The sequence below is a fragment of the Odocoileus virginianus genome, chromosome 5 (genome assembly GCF_023699985.2).
Source record: "Odocoileus virginianus isolate 20LAN1187 ecotype Illinois chromosome 5, Ovbor_1.2, whole genome shotgun sequence".
NCBI lineage: Eukaryota > Metazoa > Chordata > Mammalia > Artiodactyla > Cervidae > Odocoileus > Odocoileus virginianus.
This window is the reverse complement of record NC_069678.1, coordinates 65,243,573-65,265,338: the sequence shown is the minus strand read 5'-3', so window position 1 is coordinate 65,265,338 and position 21,766 is coordinate 65,243,573. Positions and strand designations below refer to the sequence as shown.

The 21,766-nt window shown below is 38.5% G+C and overlaps 1 protein-coding gene across 4 annotated transcripts in view; it reads right to left on the bottom strand.

Moving 5' to 3' along the window:
- TM2D1 (TM2 domain containing 1) overlaps positions 1-21,766 on the bottom strand; it is a 65,705-nt gene that overhangs the window by 7,483 nt on the left and 36,456 nt on the right. Inside the window, exons 6-7 of one of the 4 annotated variants that reach the window (XM_020891552.2) lie at positions 13,659-13,801; positions 11,895-12,220 (exon numbers count right to left, since the gene is read on the bottom strand). The exons of 1 other annotated variant lie outside the window; for it this stretch is intronic. In XM_020891552.2, the coding sequence (XP_020747211.1) occupies positions 13,691-13,801 (111 nt within the window). In that variant the 3' untranslated portion in view covers positions 11,895-12,220; positions 13,659-13,690. Of the gene's footprint in view, positions 1-11,894; positions 12,221-13,658; positions 13,802-15,615; positions 15,703-21,766 lie in introns of those variants that run through there. 2 more of the 4 variants (XM_020891551.2, XR_002313520.2) reach the window with 2 other exon arrangements.

Here is a 21,766-nt window from a genome sequence, read left to right as displayed (position 1 = left end):
AAACCTCCAATGGGGCAGTTATAAGAGATCTATGCCCAACTATCTACTCACACAGGATTAATAAGGATTTAGAATAGTGTAGTGATTAGACAGGGAGGCCTGGCGTGCTGTGATTCATGGGGTCACAAAGAGTCAGACATGACTGAGGGACTGAACTGAACTGAACTGAAGTGATTAGAGCAGGCAATGGGCTTAGGAGTCAGACTTGGTTTCAAGTCTGCTAACAGTGTAAGGATGGTCATTTAATCTCTCTAACCCTTAGTCTCATTATGCATAAAATAAGGCTAAATGATACTTACTGACCTTGCAAAAGTGTTACAGTACTATATGAGATAAGAAATACAAAATCTTAAAAACAATCTATCATTTTCTAAGGGAAAGCTTTCCCTGTTGGCTCAGATGGTAAAGAATCTGCCTGTAATGCAGGAGACCAGGGTTTGATCCCTGGAATCATTTATTAAATATATACATGCACTACACACTGTGAAATACACTATTTTATTTAACCATATAACAATCATATAAGGAAGATAGTTTCTCCATTTTAAGAATAATAACACTAAGATTCTAAGTTTACCCATAATATGTGGCAGATTTATTTGATCCTAAAGACTATGAGCTTAAAGTATTACCCTACATAGCCACTGATACAGTTGGATGATGGGTAGGTAGTGAAAAGGTTGAATCAGGAACTAGCCTGAGCTGTGCAGAGAAGCACAACATTTAGCTAAAACTTCCTGTTAACATCTTAGAGGCAAACAGGATACCACTGTTGTTTAGTTGTCAAGTTGTGTCTGTCTCTTTTGCAATCCCATGGACTGTAGCCCACCAGGTTCCTCTGTCCATGAGATTCCCCAGGCAAGAATACTGGCATGGGTTGCCATTTCCTTCTTCAGGGGATCTACCTGACACAGGGATTGAACCTGCATCTCCTGCATTGGCAGGTGGATTCTTTACCACTGAGCCCCAAGGAAGCCCAAGTAATCTATATCTATACATAAAAGACCTTTATCACTGGACAGGAAGCTAACTGGCCTGCCTTACAAGGTGACCATGAGGATTGGGGTAATCAGGTCGGGAAGGTACATAATGACACATCATAATATGACACATATTAGCTGATTTAGTAGACCATTCCCAACCCCTCCTTCCTATTCTTTCTAATAATCTACTGATTGGTCTGAGAACTCCTTCCAGTAATCACCCATTCCTAGGTAAGAATTTAATGTTTATAAAATGCTTACACTGTGTCAGGCATTGTTCTAAGCCCTGGGATCATCAAGGATTTCAATAAGTCAGCATAGGCTCATTTCTTCATCCCTGCTCCTGAGACAAGAGTTAGGGTTGGAACTGTGTTTGGATGACAACTCCTAATGTTTGACAGAAAACAACAAAACTCTGTAAAGCAACTATCCTTCAATTAAAAAATAAATTATTAACAAAACAAAATACTCTGAAGTAGAAGGTTATATATCCATTTAACCCATTCTAGAGTTCCCATTCACTCAAAAAACATTTTGGGAAACTTCCCGAGTGGTCCAGTGGCTAAGACTCCACACTCCCAATGCAGGCGGGGCTGGGTTTGATCCCTGGTCATGGAACTAGATCCCACATGCTGCAACTAAGAGTTCACACGCCACAGCTGAAACATCCTGTGTGCATCAACTAAGACTCAGCACAGCCAAATAAATGAGGAAACAAATAAATATTAAACAAAGCATTTTTTGAGCACCTGTTATATTCTAGGAACTGTTCTAAGCACTAAGAACACAGTACTATATGAAACAAAGTCCCTGTCCTCACCAAGCTTACATTCAAGTAGGAGAGAGAAAGAGAATACATCAACATATCTAATTTCCAGTAGCAATAAATGCTGTGAAGAGAATGAAGCAGAAACAGGATTCAGAGAGTGACCAGTGAAAGGCTGGGGCAGTATTTTAGAAAGGATGGTCAGGGACAATACTTGAGCAGACACCTGAACGAATGAGGAACCAAGTCAGGCAAAAACCTGAAAAAGAGCACCCCAGGCAAAGGAAAGAGTCAGGATGAAAATTTTGAGGTGGGAACCTGTTTGGCACATTTGAAGGACAGGAGAACTGAAGCAGGATTGGAGATTTGGGAGAAAAGCAACACCTTCTGGATTTATTTTTATCATTTGGCTGTTGTGTGAAGAATATATAGTAGGAAGGCATAAGCAGAACGGACACACAGTAGGTCAATAAATAGTTGAGAATTAATAAACAATGAATTCATTTTTTGTACACCTTTTTTAAAGACTTGCTGCACTTAAAGTAATTTATATGATGTCTCAGACCACTCAATCATAATCATATAAAGAAGACATGCCAATCTTCCTAATGTTTCTTGTGCTACAATAGTACATGAATTTCACAATTCCAATAAGTCTTTAAATTTTGAGGTATGTCTGAAAATCAAAGATGGGACCATGAGCCTCCATAATCATACCCTCTTAAATATAAAATTAGCTCACATGATTAAAGTTCAAACACTACACACTTTCTAAAAGTGTTCTGGTAAAACGACGTTTTTCTTTGGCATATGCAGTCCAAATAGCTCTAACCTTAATCATTTTTCAAGTCTTAATCTCCACATGCTTGGCATATTCTGATAACATTGACAGGTTAAAAGCAACATTCTGTTGTATGCACAGCGATTGCTTGCAATTAACCTTAATTTAGGCTGAAAGTAGACTGAACAGCTGCTTCATAGCAACATTTCTAAATTTATTAGATAAATATCTCCAGAGAACTTCAGATTAAAAAGCAACAAAAACACAATCTGCAATATTGCAGCCTTCTCTTAGTAAGGAGAGTCTTGAAACAAGTGCACATGCTAGTAAGGCTACTTTCCTGAGAAAAGAGACATTTGGGGCCCTTATTACACAGAGTAGCTACAGATAACGGTAACTGAAGATAAGAAAAATGTAGGTAAACAATGTTTAAGGAACACATCCCACGTTTCTTCTGTAAAAGGAATTTTCAAGTCCACTGATAATTTACTGAGGGTATAACCACACTAGAGCCCCAGTGTAAGGAACCTTTGCAAATTTCAGATGGAATTCCTCAAAGCTTAATGCCATCATTCCATTCCTTTAAAATATATTTAATAAATAGTGACTATTATCTATGTCATCTTAACCTCTCAACATTAACTGGTATTATTATCCCTATTTATATGAAGACAGACTGCCTCAGAACTGTTACAGTAACAACACCAGTTGTAAAGACAGGAGACACTCAGGCCTAATTCCAAATTCTGTGCTTTTCTCAATGAACTGTGCTACTGGGGTGACAGTCCTTTGATATCATGTGTTAGGTCTGCCTTTTTCTTTTTAATGTACCTATTCTTTATTTTTTTATTTTTATTTTTAAATTTATTTAATTGGAGGTTAATTACTTTACAATATTGTAGTGGTTTTTGCCATACATTGACATGAATCAGCCATGGGTGTACATCTGTTCCCCATCCTGAACCCCCCTATTCTTTAAAGTCAGAATCACATTAGAAATCAGGGTAAGTGTATCTTGAAGAGGAAGAAGGAGAAGAAGAGAGCAAAATTTTCTTGAGCTCTTTGTTCTAATTTACCCATACTATTAGGGACTTCCTGCTGGCTCAGTGGTGAAGAATCTGCCTGCAAAGCAGGAGCTGCAAGTTCAAATGCTGAGTCGGGAAGATCCCCTGGAGAAGGAAATGGCAACCCACTCCAGTATTCTTGCCTGGGAAATCCCATGGACAGAGGAGTCTGGTGGGCTATATAGTCCATTGGGTCCCAAAAGAGGTGGATACGGCTTAGTGACTAAAAGAATAATAACAACTCATACTATTATTTATGGTGTCAAATACATCCATGCAAATAATGCATGTTTACTGTAGAAGTTTTAGAAGTTCAGATAAGCTGGAAAAAAAAAAGACTAAATAAATAAAATTCAGCTGCAATCCAACCACCCACATGCCTCTAGTTTCATTTGACCTCAGCAACACCAAGCAGAACGTGACAGTATGGTTCTATCTAACATCTTTCCTGCTGTCACACACACATAATGAAAATTTTGGTCTAGAAACTGCTGCAAACACTAGATGAGGTTAACAGCATCTTTGGACTTCCCTGGTAGCTCAGCTGGTAAAGAATCTGTCTGCAATGTGGGAGACCTGGGTTCGATCCCTGGGTTGGGAAGATCCCCTGGAGGAGGGCATGGCAACCCACTCCAGTATTCTTGCCTGGAGAATCCCCACAGACAGAGGAGCCTGGCGGGTTACAGTCGATGGGGTCACAAAGAGTCAGACACGACTAAGCTATTAAGCACAGCACAGCACAACAGCATCTTTAGGTCTTTGACAATAATCACTGCTGTATCACAGTCTTATTTTAATATTCATAAAACACTTTTGCATTTGCATGATGTAAAGTTGAGAAATTTGAGTAAGTTCTTTTTTTCTTTTTAAAAGACTCAGTATAGGAAGATAATCCCATCTTCACTGAAAACATTAAACAACATACTAAAAAAATCTGCAGTACCCAGTCATCAGCAGTGTATTTCAAAGAATGAGATGACTGTAATTATCCCATTGTAGGAGTATAGCAATTAATAGACCTGGATTTAAATCTTGGTTGTACTACTTATTTCATGACCTTGGTCAAGAGATTCAGTCTTTGTGGGACTCAATTTGATGGCTCAGTGGTAAAGAATCTCCCTGCCAATGCAGGAGATGCAGGAGACTCAGGTTTGATACCTGGGTTGGGGAGATCCCCTGGAGAAGGACCTGGCAATTCGCTCCAGTATTCTTTTCTGGGAAATCTCATGAACAGAAGAAACTGGTGAGTTACAGTCTATAGGGTTGCAAAGAGTCTGACATGACTTAGTAGCTAAACAAAACAGAGCTTACTTAGCATATCTTGTATAAAGTCCTTGTAAAAGGAACTTTTAACAAAATCTTCTTGAAAATTTGATTTTAAGCCTTAATGTTGCAATAAATATTTTTCTTTAAAAATATATTTTCTAAGATAGTAAATAACATTGTTTCTTCATCAAAGACTAGCTTTAAGATCATTGCTACCTTTACTGCTCTGTTTTAAAAGATATAGGAATAAGTACCATGATGATTAACTCAACTACAAAAACACTATTCCAGGACTCTGTTGGGTAGTTGGAGCTGTACAGAATTTTTATTCATTCCTAATCAGTAACTTTTCTCATTCACCAAATTTACCTCCCCCCCTCTCCCCTCTCAGCAGCGCAGAATAAAGACCATTATGAATGAGCTTCCTAAATGCTCCTTAAAATCTCCGCCTCTCATCATGAAGAGGACAATTAGATAATTCAGTCGACTATATGACATCCTATGCAAAATATTAACGACAGATACGCTACCATTCCCCAATACCCACACCCAGCTTCCTTTCTCTAGCAGCAATCCTGCTCTCAAAGTTTGGCTTTTCTTCTCCAGCCCATGGGATGTGAAGGGCAATCAGCACTGGTAAGCAGTGGTCTAACTGTGGAGCAAGGGGGTGGCTGCAGGTCTCTGCAGCATTTTGTCTGCAGTTAGTCCGCACAAGAATAATTAAGAGTTGACTTTGGTGTTGTTTTGGTTTGGGCTATTTTACTTCATTCTTTCTCTATTTCCCTGGTTAACTAAGACTAGATGTATGTACCAAAACTTTAATATATGATTACTTTTAAACTAAGAATAACAATTCTAGAGGAAAAAACTGGAAATGTACATTGTTCATTTATTAAAATAAGTTAAATACAAAATATGGAATTACATCAATAATGATACAGACATGGAATACTCAGCAGCCGTTATAAATAACTTTGTAAAAGATTATTTATTGAAATAGAAAATATTTATAATACAAAGACGTGAGCTGCAAAACAGTATGGGTAATATTTCATTTTTGTGAAGAAAAATGAAAATACATGTATGGAAAAACTACTAGGACATACATAAAAATATTATCATTGTTAATTTTGAGCTGTGGAATAAATTGTTTTTTCTTTGTACTTATTGGTCTTTCCCTAAAATTTCTATATTAAGGTTGTATTAATTTTGTAAATAGAAAAGAGCAAAATGGATTCTGATTTAACGAGACAAGGAAGGTGCCAGCACTCTGGGGAATATCTACATTTAAGGTATTTGAATGAGAAAGAGGAACTAACATCGTAGACTCACACTTTTTAGGAACTGATTTTTCTGTTTCTTTTTTGCTAGTTTCTATCTATTTTAGCTTTCTAGCTGCCTATCAGTATAATAATAACCTAACTCAGCTTTAAGTATCTAGGTTAAAATGAAAGAAAAAGACACAAAAACTTTTTATAAAACAAACTGTCAAACTAATATTTCTTATAGTCCTAGTGGTCTCATGAAAAAAATAGAGGGTGTAGACATAACAGAATCTTTGAAATCTCAGCGGTCTTTTAGTTTAATACAGTGGAGGTGAGAAATCTTCCTGGGTAAAGAGGTACTTCTGGAAATCGTATTCATCTTTTCAGGCTAAAGTAGTACCATTTGTAGGACGTCTCCAGTAGCTCAGTTGGTAAAGAATCCACCTGCAATGCAGGAGACCCTGGTTTGATTCCTGGGTCGGGAAGATCCCCTGGAGAAGGGACAGGCGATCCACTCCAGTATTCTTGGGCTTCCCTGGTGGCTCAGCTGGTAAAGAATCAGTCCTCAATGCGGGAGACCTGGGCTCGATCCCTGGGTTCGGAAAATCCCCTGCAGGAGGACATGGCAACCCACTTCATATTCTTGTCTGGAGAATTCCCATGGACGTAGCCTCGGGGGCTACAGTCCATGGGGTCACAAAGAGTGGAACATGACTGAGGACTTTGACAGTACAATTTGTAAATGCGTTTGTAGAACACCGTTTCTATAGAATTGAAAGAATCCTTCCCATTTTACTCTAAAGGGTTTAGGAGTAATCCCAGGAATGACTGAGTTAATCCACCTCATAATTTTGGCCACTGTCCTCAGAGCAGCTTATTTGAATATACTTTTGAGAAGCACCTGCTTTGAAAGAGGCGTCCCACCTGGTCAAGGTAACTATAACAAATTACTTAGGAAGCAAGATTAGTTTGAAGATCTGACTGCAGGTATTTCTCATATAATTGAACTGATAGAGCTGTGGAAACCCTACAGACTTTAAAATCTGAGATTAAGTGATCCTGAAGTAAACTTCAAAGCACTGTCTGCAACCAAAGTAATGAGGGAATACTAAAAAATGGGCATCTAGCTTTAGTCAGTTTAGTTCAGTTCAGTCACTCAATCGTGTTGGACTAGGCAACCCCATGGATCACAGCATGCCAGGCCTCCCTGTCCATCACCAACTCCCAGAGTTTATTCAAACTCATGCCCATCGAGTCAGTGATGCCATCCAGCCATCTCATCCTCTGTCGTCCTCTTCTCCTCCTGCCCCCAATCCCTCCCAGCATCAGGGTCTTTTCCAATGAGTCAACTCTTTGCATGAGGTGGCCAAAGTACTGGAGTTTCAGCTTCAAAATCAGTCTTTCCAATGAACACCCAGGACTGATCTCCTTTAGGATGGACTGGTTGGATCTCCTTGCAGTCCAAGGGACTCTCAAGAGTCTTCTCCAACACCACAGTTCAAAAGCATCAATTCTTTGGTGCTCAGCTTTCTTCACAGTCCAACTCTCACATCCACACATGACCACTGGAAAAACCATAGCCTTGACTAGGCAAACCCATGTTGGCAAAGTAATGTCTCTGCTTTTTATTTTTTAAAATTACTTTTTTAATTTATTTTTTTCCCATTTATTTTTATTAGCTGGAGGCTAATTACTTTACAATATTGTAGTGTTTTTTGCCATACATTGACATGAATCAGCCATGGATTTAAATGTGTTTGTCTCTACTTTTTAATATGCTGTCTAGGTTGGTCATAACTTTCCTTCCAAGGAGTAAGGATCTTTTAATTTCATGGCTGCAATCACCATCTGCAGTGATTTTGGAGCCCCAAAAAATAAAGTCTGACACTGTTTCCACTGTCTCCCCATCTATTTCCCATGAAGTGATGGGACCAGATGCCATGATCATAGTTTTCTGAATGTTGAGCTTTAAGCCAACTTTTTCACTCTTCTCTTTCACTTTCATCAAGAGGCTTTTTAGTTCCTCCTTACTCTGCCATAACTGTGGTGTCATCTGCATATCTGAGGTTGTTGATATTTCTCCCAGCTATATTGATTCCAGCTTGTGCTTCCTCCAGCCCAGCGTTTCTCATGATATACTCTGCATATAAGTTAAGTAAGCAGGGTGACAATATACAGCCTTGATGTACTCCTTTTCCTATTTGGAACCAGTCTGTTGTTCCATGTCCAGTTCTAACTGTTGCTTCCTGACCTGCATACAGGTTTCTCAAGAGGCGGGTCAGGTGGTCTGGTATTCCCATCTCTTTCAGAATTTTCCACAGTTTATTGTGATCCACACAGTCAAAGGCTTTGGCATAGTCAATAAAGCAGAAATAGAATGTTTTTCTGGAACTCTCTTGCTTTTTCGATGATCCAACGAATGTTGGCAATTTGATCTCTGGTTCCTCTGCCTTTTCTAAAACCAGCTTGAACATCTGGAAGTTCACGGTTCACGTATTGCTGAAGCCTGGCTTGGAGAATTTTGAGCATTACTTTACTAGCGTGTGAGATGAGTGCAATTGTGTGGTAGTTTGAGCATTCTTTGGCATTGTCTTTCTTTGGGATTGGAGTGAAAACTGACCTGTTCCAGTCCTGTGGCCACTGCTGAGTTTTCCAAATTTGCTGGCATATTGAGTGCAGCACTTTCACAGCATCATCTTTCAGGATTTGAAATAGCTCAACTGGAATTCTATCACCTCTACTAGCTTTGTTTGTAGTGATGCTTTCTAAGGCCTACCTGACTTCACATTCCAGGATGTCTGGCTTTAGGTGAGTGATCACATCATCGGGATTATCTGGGTCATGAAGATCTTTTTTGTACATGTGTATTCTTGCCACCTCTTCTTAATATCTTCTGCTTCTGTTAGGTCCATACCACTTCTGTCCTTTATCAAGCACATCTTTGCATGAAATGTTCCCTTGGTATCTCTAATTTTCCTGTAGAGATCTCTAGTCTTTCCCATTCTTTTGTTTTTCTCTATTTCTTTGCACTGATTGCTGAGGAAGGCTTTCTTATCTCTCCTGGCTATTCTTTGGAACTCTGCATTCAAATGGGAATATCTTTCCTTTTCTCCTTTGCTTTTCACTTCACTTCTTTTCACAGCTATTTGCAAGGCCTCCTCAGACAGCCATTTTGCTTTTTTGCATTTCTTTTCCATGGGGATGGTGTTGATCTCTGTCTCCTGTACAATGTCACGAATCTCCGTCTATAGTTCATCAGGCACTCTGTCTATCAGATCTAGTCCCTTCAATCTATTTCTCACTTCCACTGTATAATCATAAGGGATTTGATTTAGGTCATACCTGAATGGTCTAGTGGTTTTCCCTACTTTCTTCAATTTAAGTCTGAATTTGGAAATAAGGAGTTCATGATCTGAGCCACAGTCAGCTCCCAGTCTTGTTTTTGCTGACTGTATAGAGCTTCTCCATCTTTGGCTGCAAAGAATATAATCAATCTGATTTCGATGTTGACCATCTGGTGATGTCCATGTGTAGAGTCTTCTCTTGTGTTGTTGGAAGACGGTATTTGCTGTGACAGGTGCGTTGTCTTGGCAAAACTCTATTAGCCTCTGCCCTGCTTCATTCCGTACTCCAAGGCCAAATTTGCCTGTTACTCCAGGTGTTTCTTGACTCCCTACTTTTGCATTCCAGTCCCCTATAATGAAAAGGACATATTTTTTGGGTGTTGAGTTCTAAAAGGTCTTGTAGGTCTTCATAAAACCGTTCAACTGCAGTTTCTTCAGTGTTACTGGTTGGGGCATAGGCTTCGATTACCATGATACTGAATGGTTTGCCTTGGAAATGAACAGAGATCATTCTGTTGTTTTTGAGATTGCATCCAAGTACTGCATTTCAGACTCTTTTGTTGACCATGATGGCTACTCCATTTCTTCTAAGGGATTCCTGCCCACAGTAGTAGATATAATGGTCATCTGAGTTAAATTCATCCATTCCAGTCCATTTTAGTTCGCTGATTCCTAGAATGTCGATGTTCACTCTTGCCATCTCCTGTTTGACCACTTCTAATTTGCCTTGATTCATGGACCTAACATTCCAGGTTCCTATGCAATATTGCTCTTTACAGCATCAGACCTTGCTTCTATCACCAGTCACATTCACAACTGGGTATTGCTTTTGCTTTGGTTCCATCCCTTCATTCTTTCTGGAGTTATTTCTCCACTGATCTCCAGTAGCATATTGGGCACCTACCGACCTGGGGAGTTCCTCTTTCAGTGTCCTATCATTTTGCCTTTTCATACTGTTCATGGGGTTCTCCAGCAAGAATACTGAAGTGGTTTGCCATTCCCTTCTCCAGTGGACCACATTTTTCAGACCTCTCCACCATGACCCAGCCGTCTTGGGTGGCCCCACATGGCATGGCTTAGTTTCACTGAGTCAGACAAGACTGTGGTCCTGTGATCAGACTGGCTCATTTTCTGTGATTATGGTTTCAGTGTGTCTGCCCTCTGATGCCCTCTCAAAACACCTATCATCTTACTTAGGTTTCTCTTACCTAGGACGAGGTGTATCTCCTCACGGCCGCCACTCCTGACCTTGAACGTGGAGTAGCTCCTCTTGGCCCTCCTGAGCCCGCGCAGCCACCGCTCCTTGGACGTGGGGTTGCTCCTCTCGGCTATTAACAGCTATAGTATTCGTTGACGACTCGGGTTGATCCATCATGGTTGCGGCCGCTTACCCTGCTTTTCAGTCCCTGAGCCTTGTGGCATCTAGCTTAACCGAGGCCAAACATATCACTGTGAAAAAGTGGAGCCCCAGGAAATACAAACTCCTAACAGCAGAGATGTTTGTGTTTTGTTCCCTGCTGCATTCTAGAATCTAGAACAGTTCCTCCCCCATGACAGACACTCAGTATTTTCATTAATGAAAAGCCAGAGAGACCCCTCCTGACATATGTGAGAAATCAATCCAAATGCACTTCTTATATCAAAACTTAATAATCTGCCACTGATTGGAGAAGCTGTTACTGTATGACTAACATATTAGAACTACCTGTACTATATTGTATATTTTTGAGTGAGATGAGTGATGAAAAATTATGGTTTTTACTTTTGAGAAGCCCAGATCCCAGTAATTTTGAAATTGGTATGCCTGTTACTAAAGTATGATATGACAGTATTATGGAGACATAACATTTCATGTATTTCCATCTTCTTAAAACCCTCTGAACACAGTAAGGAAAACCAGTGCTGAAGTACAAGTGCTGCTTCCCCTAGACACTGGTGCATCACCTAAGACACTTGGGCCGGCATCTGCTGGGCACTGCTAACAGATGGAAGACATTAATCATCTGCTTGGTGTTCCCACCTTGTCCATCCAGCTTCAAATATAACCGCACTGAGCTACATGAGTCAGCATCTGGTCCCTCCAAAAGTTAGTGCATCACTTCTAAAGCAAAAAGGAAAAAGTTCACACTTCTGAGCCCTGAATCATTGCCAGAAGTATCCGTGGCGCCCCAAGGTCTTTAGCTCCCTGGAGACTCCCTGAAGATCTTTAGCTCCCTGGATACCAAAGTAAAGACAGATCTGAAAGCTACAAAAAAAAAAAAAAAAAAAAACACAGGTGGGTGGTCATATACAGGACTGTACCCCCAAGCAATATAAATGGTATCTGTCCCACCGTGGATTCACTGCTTTGAAGGATCAAAATACAGAAGACAGCAACATTCAACATTTAAGATGGTTTTCTTAATTAAAAAAATGCACTAAAAAATGTGAATAAGTCAAACTTTTATTTTTCAGAAGCAAAAAGGACAAGTGGTGACTTGCCTTTGGAAAAGACACTAATATCAGGGTAATCAACTATCTATCTCATAGAGACAGCAGCCTAAGAAAGACTCTGTTATCATACAGCTCTCAAAGGAAGTTCTATTAAATAAATCTCAGAACAATATGTTTTAACAAAAACCAACAAAACAAAAACATCGACAACAACAAAAAATTAAAAAGAATCCATGAAGTGGTATTTGAAGAAAGAAAAAGGAAAATCTGGAAGTCTTAATTTGAGAGTTCTCTATTAAAATCAAGGAGGCCCAAGTCCTAAAACAGAAAAGAAAAGAAAAAAAAACACATGTTAAAGCACAATCTTTTAAAAAAATCCAATGAGGTTTTTATAGATGCACATTGTAATGCCTCAGTTGTTCAAGACATTTTTTCTTACACTGGGAGCACTTCTGTAAGTACTGCTGGAGATTATGTAAATGACAATGCAGAGATATGCCTTCTCAACGGGCCCTTCAAGTTTTAAATTTGGGTCTGGAATCTCAATTAAATGTTTTTATAACAGGCTGCAGAAAATGGTATTGTTTTTTTAAATTATATTTGCTTACTTTTTACACATTATAACTTTAAAACGGTCTATATACTTTAAAAAGAGAAACACCAACTTACATGTGAAAATAAAGTTATGTGAAATGACACAATCCTTCTCATAAAGTAGGAGTAACAATTTCCAAAATGAAAATACTTAATACAAAATGAAGTAGTTAGCGGGGGCTGGGGTGGGAAGTGGAGAACAACCAGTGGAAGGCACAGAAGGCCTAGGTTCTAGATTCAGTTTTGTACTGATTAGCTGTGTATCTTAGTCTCAGCTTCCTTAGATCTCAATTTCTTCCCTGGTAAGGAGAGGCAGATGGCTCTCTATGCTCTGTTTCAATTTTAAAACCCAAAGGCTCTTATACTTTATAAGGAAAGGTCTGAAAAATTTTTGGACAATGAGTTGAATAAGCTCCTCAGATCTTGACAGGAAGGGTCTGTCACTGTTCAATCTTCAGGACAGTAACTAGAAAACATATCCCATAATTTTATTGGGAGAAAAGAAAAAAATCTACCTTAAGGGCAAAATTATACTTCATATCCTATTTATACACGAAACACAGAAAGTGAATGGTTAGTCTCTTCCAGGCCTCTAGAAGCTCTCTCTGAAACAGAGTCAACTGAAAATCCTAGGATTATGACTGTGCCAAAACATCCAGCCTGTGTTTCTGCCTTACTGAAAGCTGCTAGACAGTTCTAGGGTCGAATAGTTTTCGTGGGCAGGACCAAACTTCAGGATAAAATAAGTACTTGTAGTAGTTTCAGGGTTGAAACTCCATTAACTTTCAGGTTTAGGAAAGGAGAAGAATGGAATGAAGTTTAAAGATCATGCTGATCCTAAGAAGGATGGACAGTAGAAAAAATATGCTTTATTATCTATAACACATACTTTCATCATAACCATTGTATAAACCTTTGGGTTCTTTTTGCTTTGATGTTATTTTTTTCTTGTGAACTTTGTCCTTTAACTATATTCACTACAAAGAAGCAACATGAATTGTGAACTGCAAGAGCTATGTGCATATACAAAAATGCTTTATAAAAAGTTAAACCTGCATGTCCTGATAAGCAAAAATACAGGTTTACAACACTAGATAATCTCTTAAATCTCCCCAGGTTCTCAAATTCTCATAATTTTATACAGAAACGTAAGATTACATACACGTATCACTTACTGTTTCTTTTAAACAGTATTCATGGATATAACTGTGTTTTCCTAAATGTCTCATTGGTAATACTCAGTCTTGTAAGTCTGGTTCCATAGTAATCTATAATGTAACTACTTCCATCTGAAGGTCCAACAATCTAGAAGAGAAAAGTTTGCAAATTACCCATTTTACAGAAGATACTTAAAAAATATTTTGAGTTTACTTCTCTCAGGTGTTAATAAAATTACTTCATAGCACCAGAAATACAACTTAAACCAACTCAAGCAAAAAAAGTAATTTAGTAGCTCATGCAGCTGAAAAGGGCACTGGGGAAGCTCACAGGATTAAGAGAGCTGGGGGAACTAAGGCCTCAAGAACTGAAATGCCACACCACAGGAGGCTCTTGGTTTGGCCTCCCTGCCTTTATTCCACAGACACGTGCTCCCAATTGGTTGCCAACTTCTAGATACATATCTTGACAGTTTCCAATAGAATGTAAAATTTTCTTCCTCAGTGTATATACATCAATTTCAGGGAAGAACTTTGACAGATGTGCCTGGTTTTTATGCCTGTTGCTGAACAAATTACTGTATCCAAGGGAATAGGATTAATATTGGCCAAGCCAGGCTCCCTCTGGGAGATGATGTAATATGACTGACAGTCCTACCAGAACCACATGGAATGGAAAAGGAAGAAATAAACACACACACACATACACACACTCATAAGAGTCTTGTCCATTTAATCACATTTGTGACAATCTACGTAACATGATCTCTACAACTTATCCTGTAAGATAATAATCTTCAAACTGAAGCCTTAGGGGTACATAGGATTTACAAAGGTATATGCAGGCCCAGAAAGCTGCAAGGAATCCATTTTGAGATCCTTAATTCACATAAATACTCTTTGTGAAAATGATCCACCTGATATTAACAGTAGAATAAAAGCATCATGCTAGGTCCCAAACCCACTTCCCTTTCCCTGTGGTCCTTTCTCCAACTTGACAACAGTAAAGCATACCTCCCCCATCAAAATACACTTGAGTCTCATAATGGCATATTGCCTTGAGGTATAAAAATCTCTTATGTGTCAAAGAAGGGGATAATTCAAAATATTGGAGTCAGGGATGTCTCTTTTAATCAAGAGTCCAAAAATACTCTCTGTCACTTGTTTAAAAGATGCATTCCTAGTAAAATTTGACTTTTTTTTTTAGCCTATAAATGATTTGCTAATATCTGTAACAGGTTTATGCTATTTTGATCAAACTGTATATCAATAATTAAAGTGGATATTTTAAATTCTATGCTATTTGTATTCTGTAGATACATTTTAAAATTGATGTAACAGTTTTATTTAAATAGGTCAATATTTGCAAACTAGAAATGATATCCTTTGCAACTTTTTAAGCTTGGGATGGAAAACTGAAATGTCAACTTAAAACATGTGAGGATAGGGGTTTTCTTAAGAAAAAAATTCTTTTAGGGGTTATGCAACCAGAGTTTGAAGAACACTACTATAGAATATTCATCATTTTAAAGATAAATTTGGTTTTAAAGGCTATTCAACAAATACTTAATTCCTACAGTCTAGGCACCATGCTAGACATTATACACAGAACAGTGAATAAGACAATCTGCCAATAGAGGGTTTATTCCAGTGAACTATAAATGTTAATATTCAAATAATACTAGATACCTTGCTAGGTGCTGTCATGTACTTGAACTTCCTCCAAAGATCAAATTGCTTTGTCTTGACATTTATGAATGTGATGAATGAATTTAAATAAAAATTAAAACATTTTCAATAGCAAAGTCACAGAGGAAACTAGTATGTGTATTAAGCAAAGAAAGAAAAGAATGGGTGACTAGAATTTACAACATGGTTTGAGACTCTACAAAAGAAACAAAGAAAAAGGAAAGCCTCGCAAGTGGAAATAGGTTAAATCATGTGGTTAAAAACTGGCCTAACCTGGAATATGTGCGTAGATTGGAACAAGGCCTTTGCCCTATTATCTTTTTCTTCCTATGCCATCTCCTCTGACACTCTCACTTACTCCTGTCAAAAAAAAAAAAAAAAAAAAAAAGATTTCAAAAGTTGAAAATAAGGAAAAAAAGATGGTTGGATGGCCTTTTACTATCATGCATTTCTAATAAGCCCACCCACAGCTCACTTGACTTTCTCGGGAAATACAACTATTTAACTAAAAATTGATTAGGGCCCAGATGTTTTATAGTCTTGGCAAGTTAGCAGTTAACACATAGAAGAATGATATGATATTGTTTTGGTCTTCTGTTCCCCCTGTCCTGTAGATAAGTTAGCCCTAAAGATTACAGTTTTATTACCTGGTAATACATGGTCCAAATTTGTATATAATTTAGCAATCTTACTATAGCATTTCTTTCCCTTCAAAGTATGTAATTCTGGCTCCTCAACAACTGGTTCTATTGTGGGAGATCCTCTTTCCTCAGATTTGATCCAGCCTGGGCATGTAATCAATCACCAATGAGTTGATAATCTATGAGACAAGTTCCACGGGAGATTTATCTGCTTTTAAGAAGGTGTGTGTGAGAAGAAAAGGGTGTTTTCCACCTGTGAAAGTAATGATACAAGAAGTGATCCTAAGCAATGGAACTGAAGATAGCAAAGGGAAGGAAGGAAGATGGGAAGAAAGGAGGGAGAGAAGGAAGGAAAGGAGGGAATAAAGTATTTGGGTCTTTAAGTTCTAAATTAACAAATCTTAGAACTACCAAGTCTCCAGATTCTTGGTATAGAAGATGTACGGCCATTTGTTCACTGACAACAAAGTATGCAACCTAAAATTATGTTTATTTCTCTGCTAAGAAATAGCCTGAAGCCAAATTTTACTTCATCAAGTATTTCTGTTTGATAAGCTGGGGCAGATTTCTGAAATCTATGGGGAGAAGAAAGACCACTTAACAATTAATGGACCAATAGGCTGCTACAGGCCTTCATCTTCCAAGAGGGGAATCAGGAGGGCCACTATGCTGTGAAAAGCTATTCTGTACAAAGGGGTGTTAACTTATCTTGTGTGAGAAGCCCTGAAGCCACAAGAAAGCAACTTCATATCCCTCTATATGAGTTTCCTGTTGGCTACTGTAACAAATAACCATAAAGTCAGTGGATTAAAACAATAGACATTTACTCTTACAGTTCTGGACCCCATAAGTCTAAAATCAAGGTATCAGTAAAGTCACATGCCCTGCAGAGACTCTGGGGCAGAACCCATGCTAAGGCACCCCTTGGCATTGCCGGCCTGTGGCCACATCACCCTGATCTCTTGGGGTGAAGGTCTTCACATCACCTTCTTTACTGTGTGTGTGTCTGTGTCTTTTCTACTGCCTCCTATAAGGACACCTGTCATTGGATTTAGGGCCCATCCAGATAATTTAAAATAACCTCTTCATATGAAGATACTTAAGTTAATCATATCTGCAGAGACCCTTTTTCCAAATAAGACAATATTCACAGGTTCCAGGGATCTGACACAGGCATCTTTCATCTTATCACACCCCCACTCTATGAAGATTGCTGGTGGTGGCTTGGAGGAATTGGGTGAAATTTGATTTCTTCTTTCCTGTCATTTCTGATTGTTTTCAACCATGAAATTTTACTTGCAGCTTAAATGCAAAAAAATCTTTCAATTGTTTACTTAAAGGAGTAGGCTTTTCTATAGGTGGAAAGTCTAGAGCAAGAAGAGTAAATCAGAAAACTCTAGAAGTTCACATTAAAGTCAAGAATGTTAAGCAGTGATCACTAAATTTCCTATTTTTCTGTTCTTAATCTTTCATCTCCACTATAATTCTCCAAAATCCCAGTCACCCACCCATAGGTACCCACACAAATAATGGGCATATATTTAACTTGGTATATGACTTGGATATTTATTCTTGAAAAAAATTTGATTTTATTTGGATACCCATTTTTAATTATCCAAATGATACTTGTTGTAGATCTTGTTCAATTTCAAACAATTTTCACAGTACACTAAGATTTTAGGACATTTCCGTGGTAGCTGTATGTACAACAGGTAAGCGCTTGTAGCTGCTGCCTGGCGTTACATCCATTCTCCACATCTAGGTTAACTCCAACTTCCTCCTACCACAGACAGTACTACAACAGACAGAGTTGTCCCCTGTCCCCTGGTGGAGAGAAGTATGAACATTTGGGGATAAATGCCCAGAAGTACCTCTTATTTACACATTAGTTATTTGGGTGATTTTGTGAATCACCTTTAGTGTCCTGGGCTCATTTAACTATTAAATTCCCCATTATCTTATTGACTTGCATATTCCACATATAAATTCCTACTGTTAGTGTCCCCAGTGGCTCAAGCAGTAAAGAATCCACCTGCAGTACAGAAGACGTAGGAGACGTGGGTTTGACCCCTGGGTTGGGAAGAGCCCCTGAAGGAGGAAATGGCAACCCACTTCAGTATTCTTGCCTGGAGAATCCCATGAAAAAAGGAGCCTGGAGGGCTATAGTCCATAGTATTGCAAAGAGTCAGACATGACTGAGCAACTGAGCCCACATCCCCCACAGTGTTCTTTAACTCAGCCTATTAACTGTTATTTGGTCAGTCCACGGTATCCTTTTTAGAAATTATTAAAATTTCTTAATTTTAATGTATTAAATAATTTTTTTCTTTATGGTTTATGTTTTTTGGATCTTGTTTAAGAAGACAACCCATCTAATGTCATGAAGATATTTTCTTCAATTAGCTTTATATAAAAGTCTATCTTCTCCTAGGTATTTACCCTTAAAGAACTGAACAGGGGCTTAAACTGATACTTGTACACAAATATTCACTGCAGCATTATTCACAACAGCCAAAATGTGGAAACAACCCAAGTGTCCATCAACAGATGAACAGATAAAAGAAATGTGGTATATACGTACAATGGAACATTATTCAGCCATAAAAAGGAATGAAATTCTGATACATGCCACTATATCAATGAACCTTGAAAACATTGTGCAAAGTGAAATAAACCAGACATAAAAGGACAAATAGTGTATGATTCCACCTATGTGAAATATCGAGAAAGCAAGCAAATTCTTTGGGATATAGTAGATTGGAGGTTACCAGTGACTGGGGGATGGAGAAAAGAGGAGTTATTGCTTAATGGATGCAGAGTTTCTGTTTTGGGAGATGAAAAAGTTTTGGAAATAGATACTGGTGACAGCTGCATAACACTGTAAATGTAATTAATGCCAAAGAACTGTACACTTAAACAGGTTAAAATGGCAAATTTTGTATTGTATATATATTTTTTACTACACAGAAAAGAGCTTACTTTATCTGAACTTTAATAATGTTGTAGTTTTGTTTGTAATTTATACACTTTTGATTTTGTTACTGGAAAATGTATTTTTGTTTTTATATATTTAATTAGCATTCTAACAAAAATAAGTTAAAGGAAAAAAAGATGGTTGCCAGGTCAGTTCAGTTCAGTTCAGTCACTAAGTTGTGTCTGACTCTTTACAATCCCATGAACCGCAGCACGCCAGGCCTCCCTGTCCATCACCAACTCCCAGAGTTTACTCAAACCCATGTCCGTCAAGTCAGTGATGCCATCCAGCCATCTCACCCTCTGTTGTCCTCCTCTCCTCCTGCCCTCAATCTTTCCCAGCATCAGGGTCTTTTCAAATGAGTCAGCTCTTCACATCAGGTGGCCAAAGTATTGGAGTTTCAGCTTCAACTTCAGTCCTTCCAATGAACACCCAGGACTGATCTCCTTTAGGATGGACTGGCTGGGTCTCCTTGCAGTCCAAGGGACCCTCAAGAGTCTTCTCCAATACCACAGTTCAAAAGCATCAATTCTTCTGCGCTCAGCCTTCTTTATAGTCCAACTCTCACATCCATACATGACTACTGAAGAAACCATAGCCTTGACTAGACGGACCTTTGTTGGCAAAGTAATGTTTCTGCTTTTTAATATGCTTTCTAGGTTGGTCATAACTTTCCTTCCAAGGAGTAAGTGTCTTTTAATTTCATGGCTGCAATCACCATCTGCAGTGATTTTGGAGCCCAGAAAAATAAAGTCTGACACTGTTTCCCCATCTATTTGCCATGAAGTCATGCGAACAGATACCATTATCTTAGTTTTTTGAATGTTGAGCTTTAAGCCAACTTTTTCACTCTCCTCTTTCACTTTCATCAAGAGGCTCTTTAGTTCCTCTTCACTCTCTCCCATAACCGTGGTGTCATCTGCATATCTGAGGTTATTGATATTTCTCCCAGCAATCTTGATTCCAGCTTGTGCTTCTTCCAGCCCAGCATTTCTCATGATGTACTCTGCATATAAGATAAATAAACAGGGTGACAATATACAGCCTTGGCATACTCCTTTTCCTATTTGGAACCAGTCTGTTGTTCCATGTCCAGTTCTAACTGCTGCTTCCTGACCTGCATACAGATTTCTCAAGAGGCAGGTCAGGTGGTCTGGTATTCCCATCTCTTTCAGAATTTTCCACAGTTTATTGTGATCCACACAGTCAAAGGCTTTGGCATAGTCAATAAAGCAGAAATAGACGTTTTTCTGGAATGCTCTTGCTCTTTCGATGATCCAGCGGATGTTGGCAATTTGATCTCTGGTTCCTCTGCCTTTTCTAAAACCAGCTTGAACATCTGGAAGTTCACGGTTCATGTATTGCTGAAGACTGGCTTGGAGAATTTTGAGCATTACTTTACTAGCGTGTGAGATGAGTGCAATTGTGCAGTAGTTTGAGCATTCTTTGGTTATCTGTAAGTACTTTTAAATCTAAACTTTATCAAACAGATGTGATCCCTTAGTTACTTACTAGCTTTGCCTTGCTGTTGAAGTCATATGGCTTAGATAACTCAAATATCTTAAAATTTTAAATGCTATGATGAATTAATGAGTGAAGGACAAAACAAACACTTCATGCAATTCTATCAATGTATCATTTTACTATCTAATCCATTTAAGAGTTTCTTCCATATAAAAAATGTAAATATTAATACTGGCAAGATCATATCATCTCCTGAAGATCTATTAACCTGGTGAAAAAGTAAAATGACACAGTTGTCTGCAATTAGAGGATAATGATGCAACCTGTGTCCATCCCAATTCTCCAAAGAAGTAAATTCACATTCTCTTAAAAGTTAAATTACATGTTTGTGTTCAGAGCTGACTTCTGTATGTCATTAATATGAGACCATTAAAAAATCTAATTAGTCACATTTTAATTAAGCACTTAAAATTCCCACATAGTGCCAGAAATTATACAGTCAGATCCCCTGACTTCATTTGACTTAAACATTGGTTAGTATTAATCCTAAATGACCATTATAAACATCATTCCTCAAGAAATGAATAAGATTCAGCATTCTATCTCCTCAGGAAAACACAGCATTGGGTTCAGTCTTGGGACTACTTTGTTTTTTGAACATTCCTTTAATTCACTAAATAAAAATCTGCCCACAGGTAAGTGAACTAAATGAAATCTACCTAATTAAGATCATGTGACAAAGCAGAGATTGCCCAAATTATCATCAGTCTCCTCAGTTTTCCAGGTCATTTCCCCAATATATCACTCCAGAGTTAAATAAATAAGAGAAAACTTGTTGGAACACTTGGTATCTAGTTTTTATATTGGAGAAGGCAATGGCATCCCACTCCAGTACTCTTGCCTGGAAAATCCCACAGACGGAGGAGCCTGGTAGGCTACAGTTCATGGGGTCGCTAAGAGTCGGACACGACTGAGCGACTTCACTTTCACTTTTCACTTTCATGCATTGGAGAAGGAAATGGCAACCCACCCCAGTGTTCTTGCCTGGAGAATCCCAGGGACGGGGGAGCCTGGTGGGCTGCTGTCTATGGGGTCGCACAGAGTCAAGACATGACTGAAGAACTTAGCAGAAGCAGCAGCAACAGTTTTTATATATTGCTGTCCTACAGCTAGTGAACTATCAAGGACTTGACCAACATTCCAGTACTGGAAACAGATTCAGAGTGATTACACATTTAGTCCTTCTTTTGATCAAGACCATGTACTTCACGGTGCAAGGGCACAGGTTAAATCTTTGACAAAATCAACTGGCTTACACAGAAGTGAACCTATAACCTGAATCTTA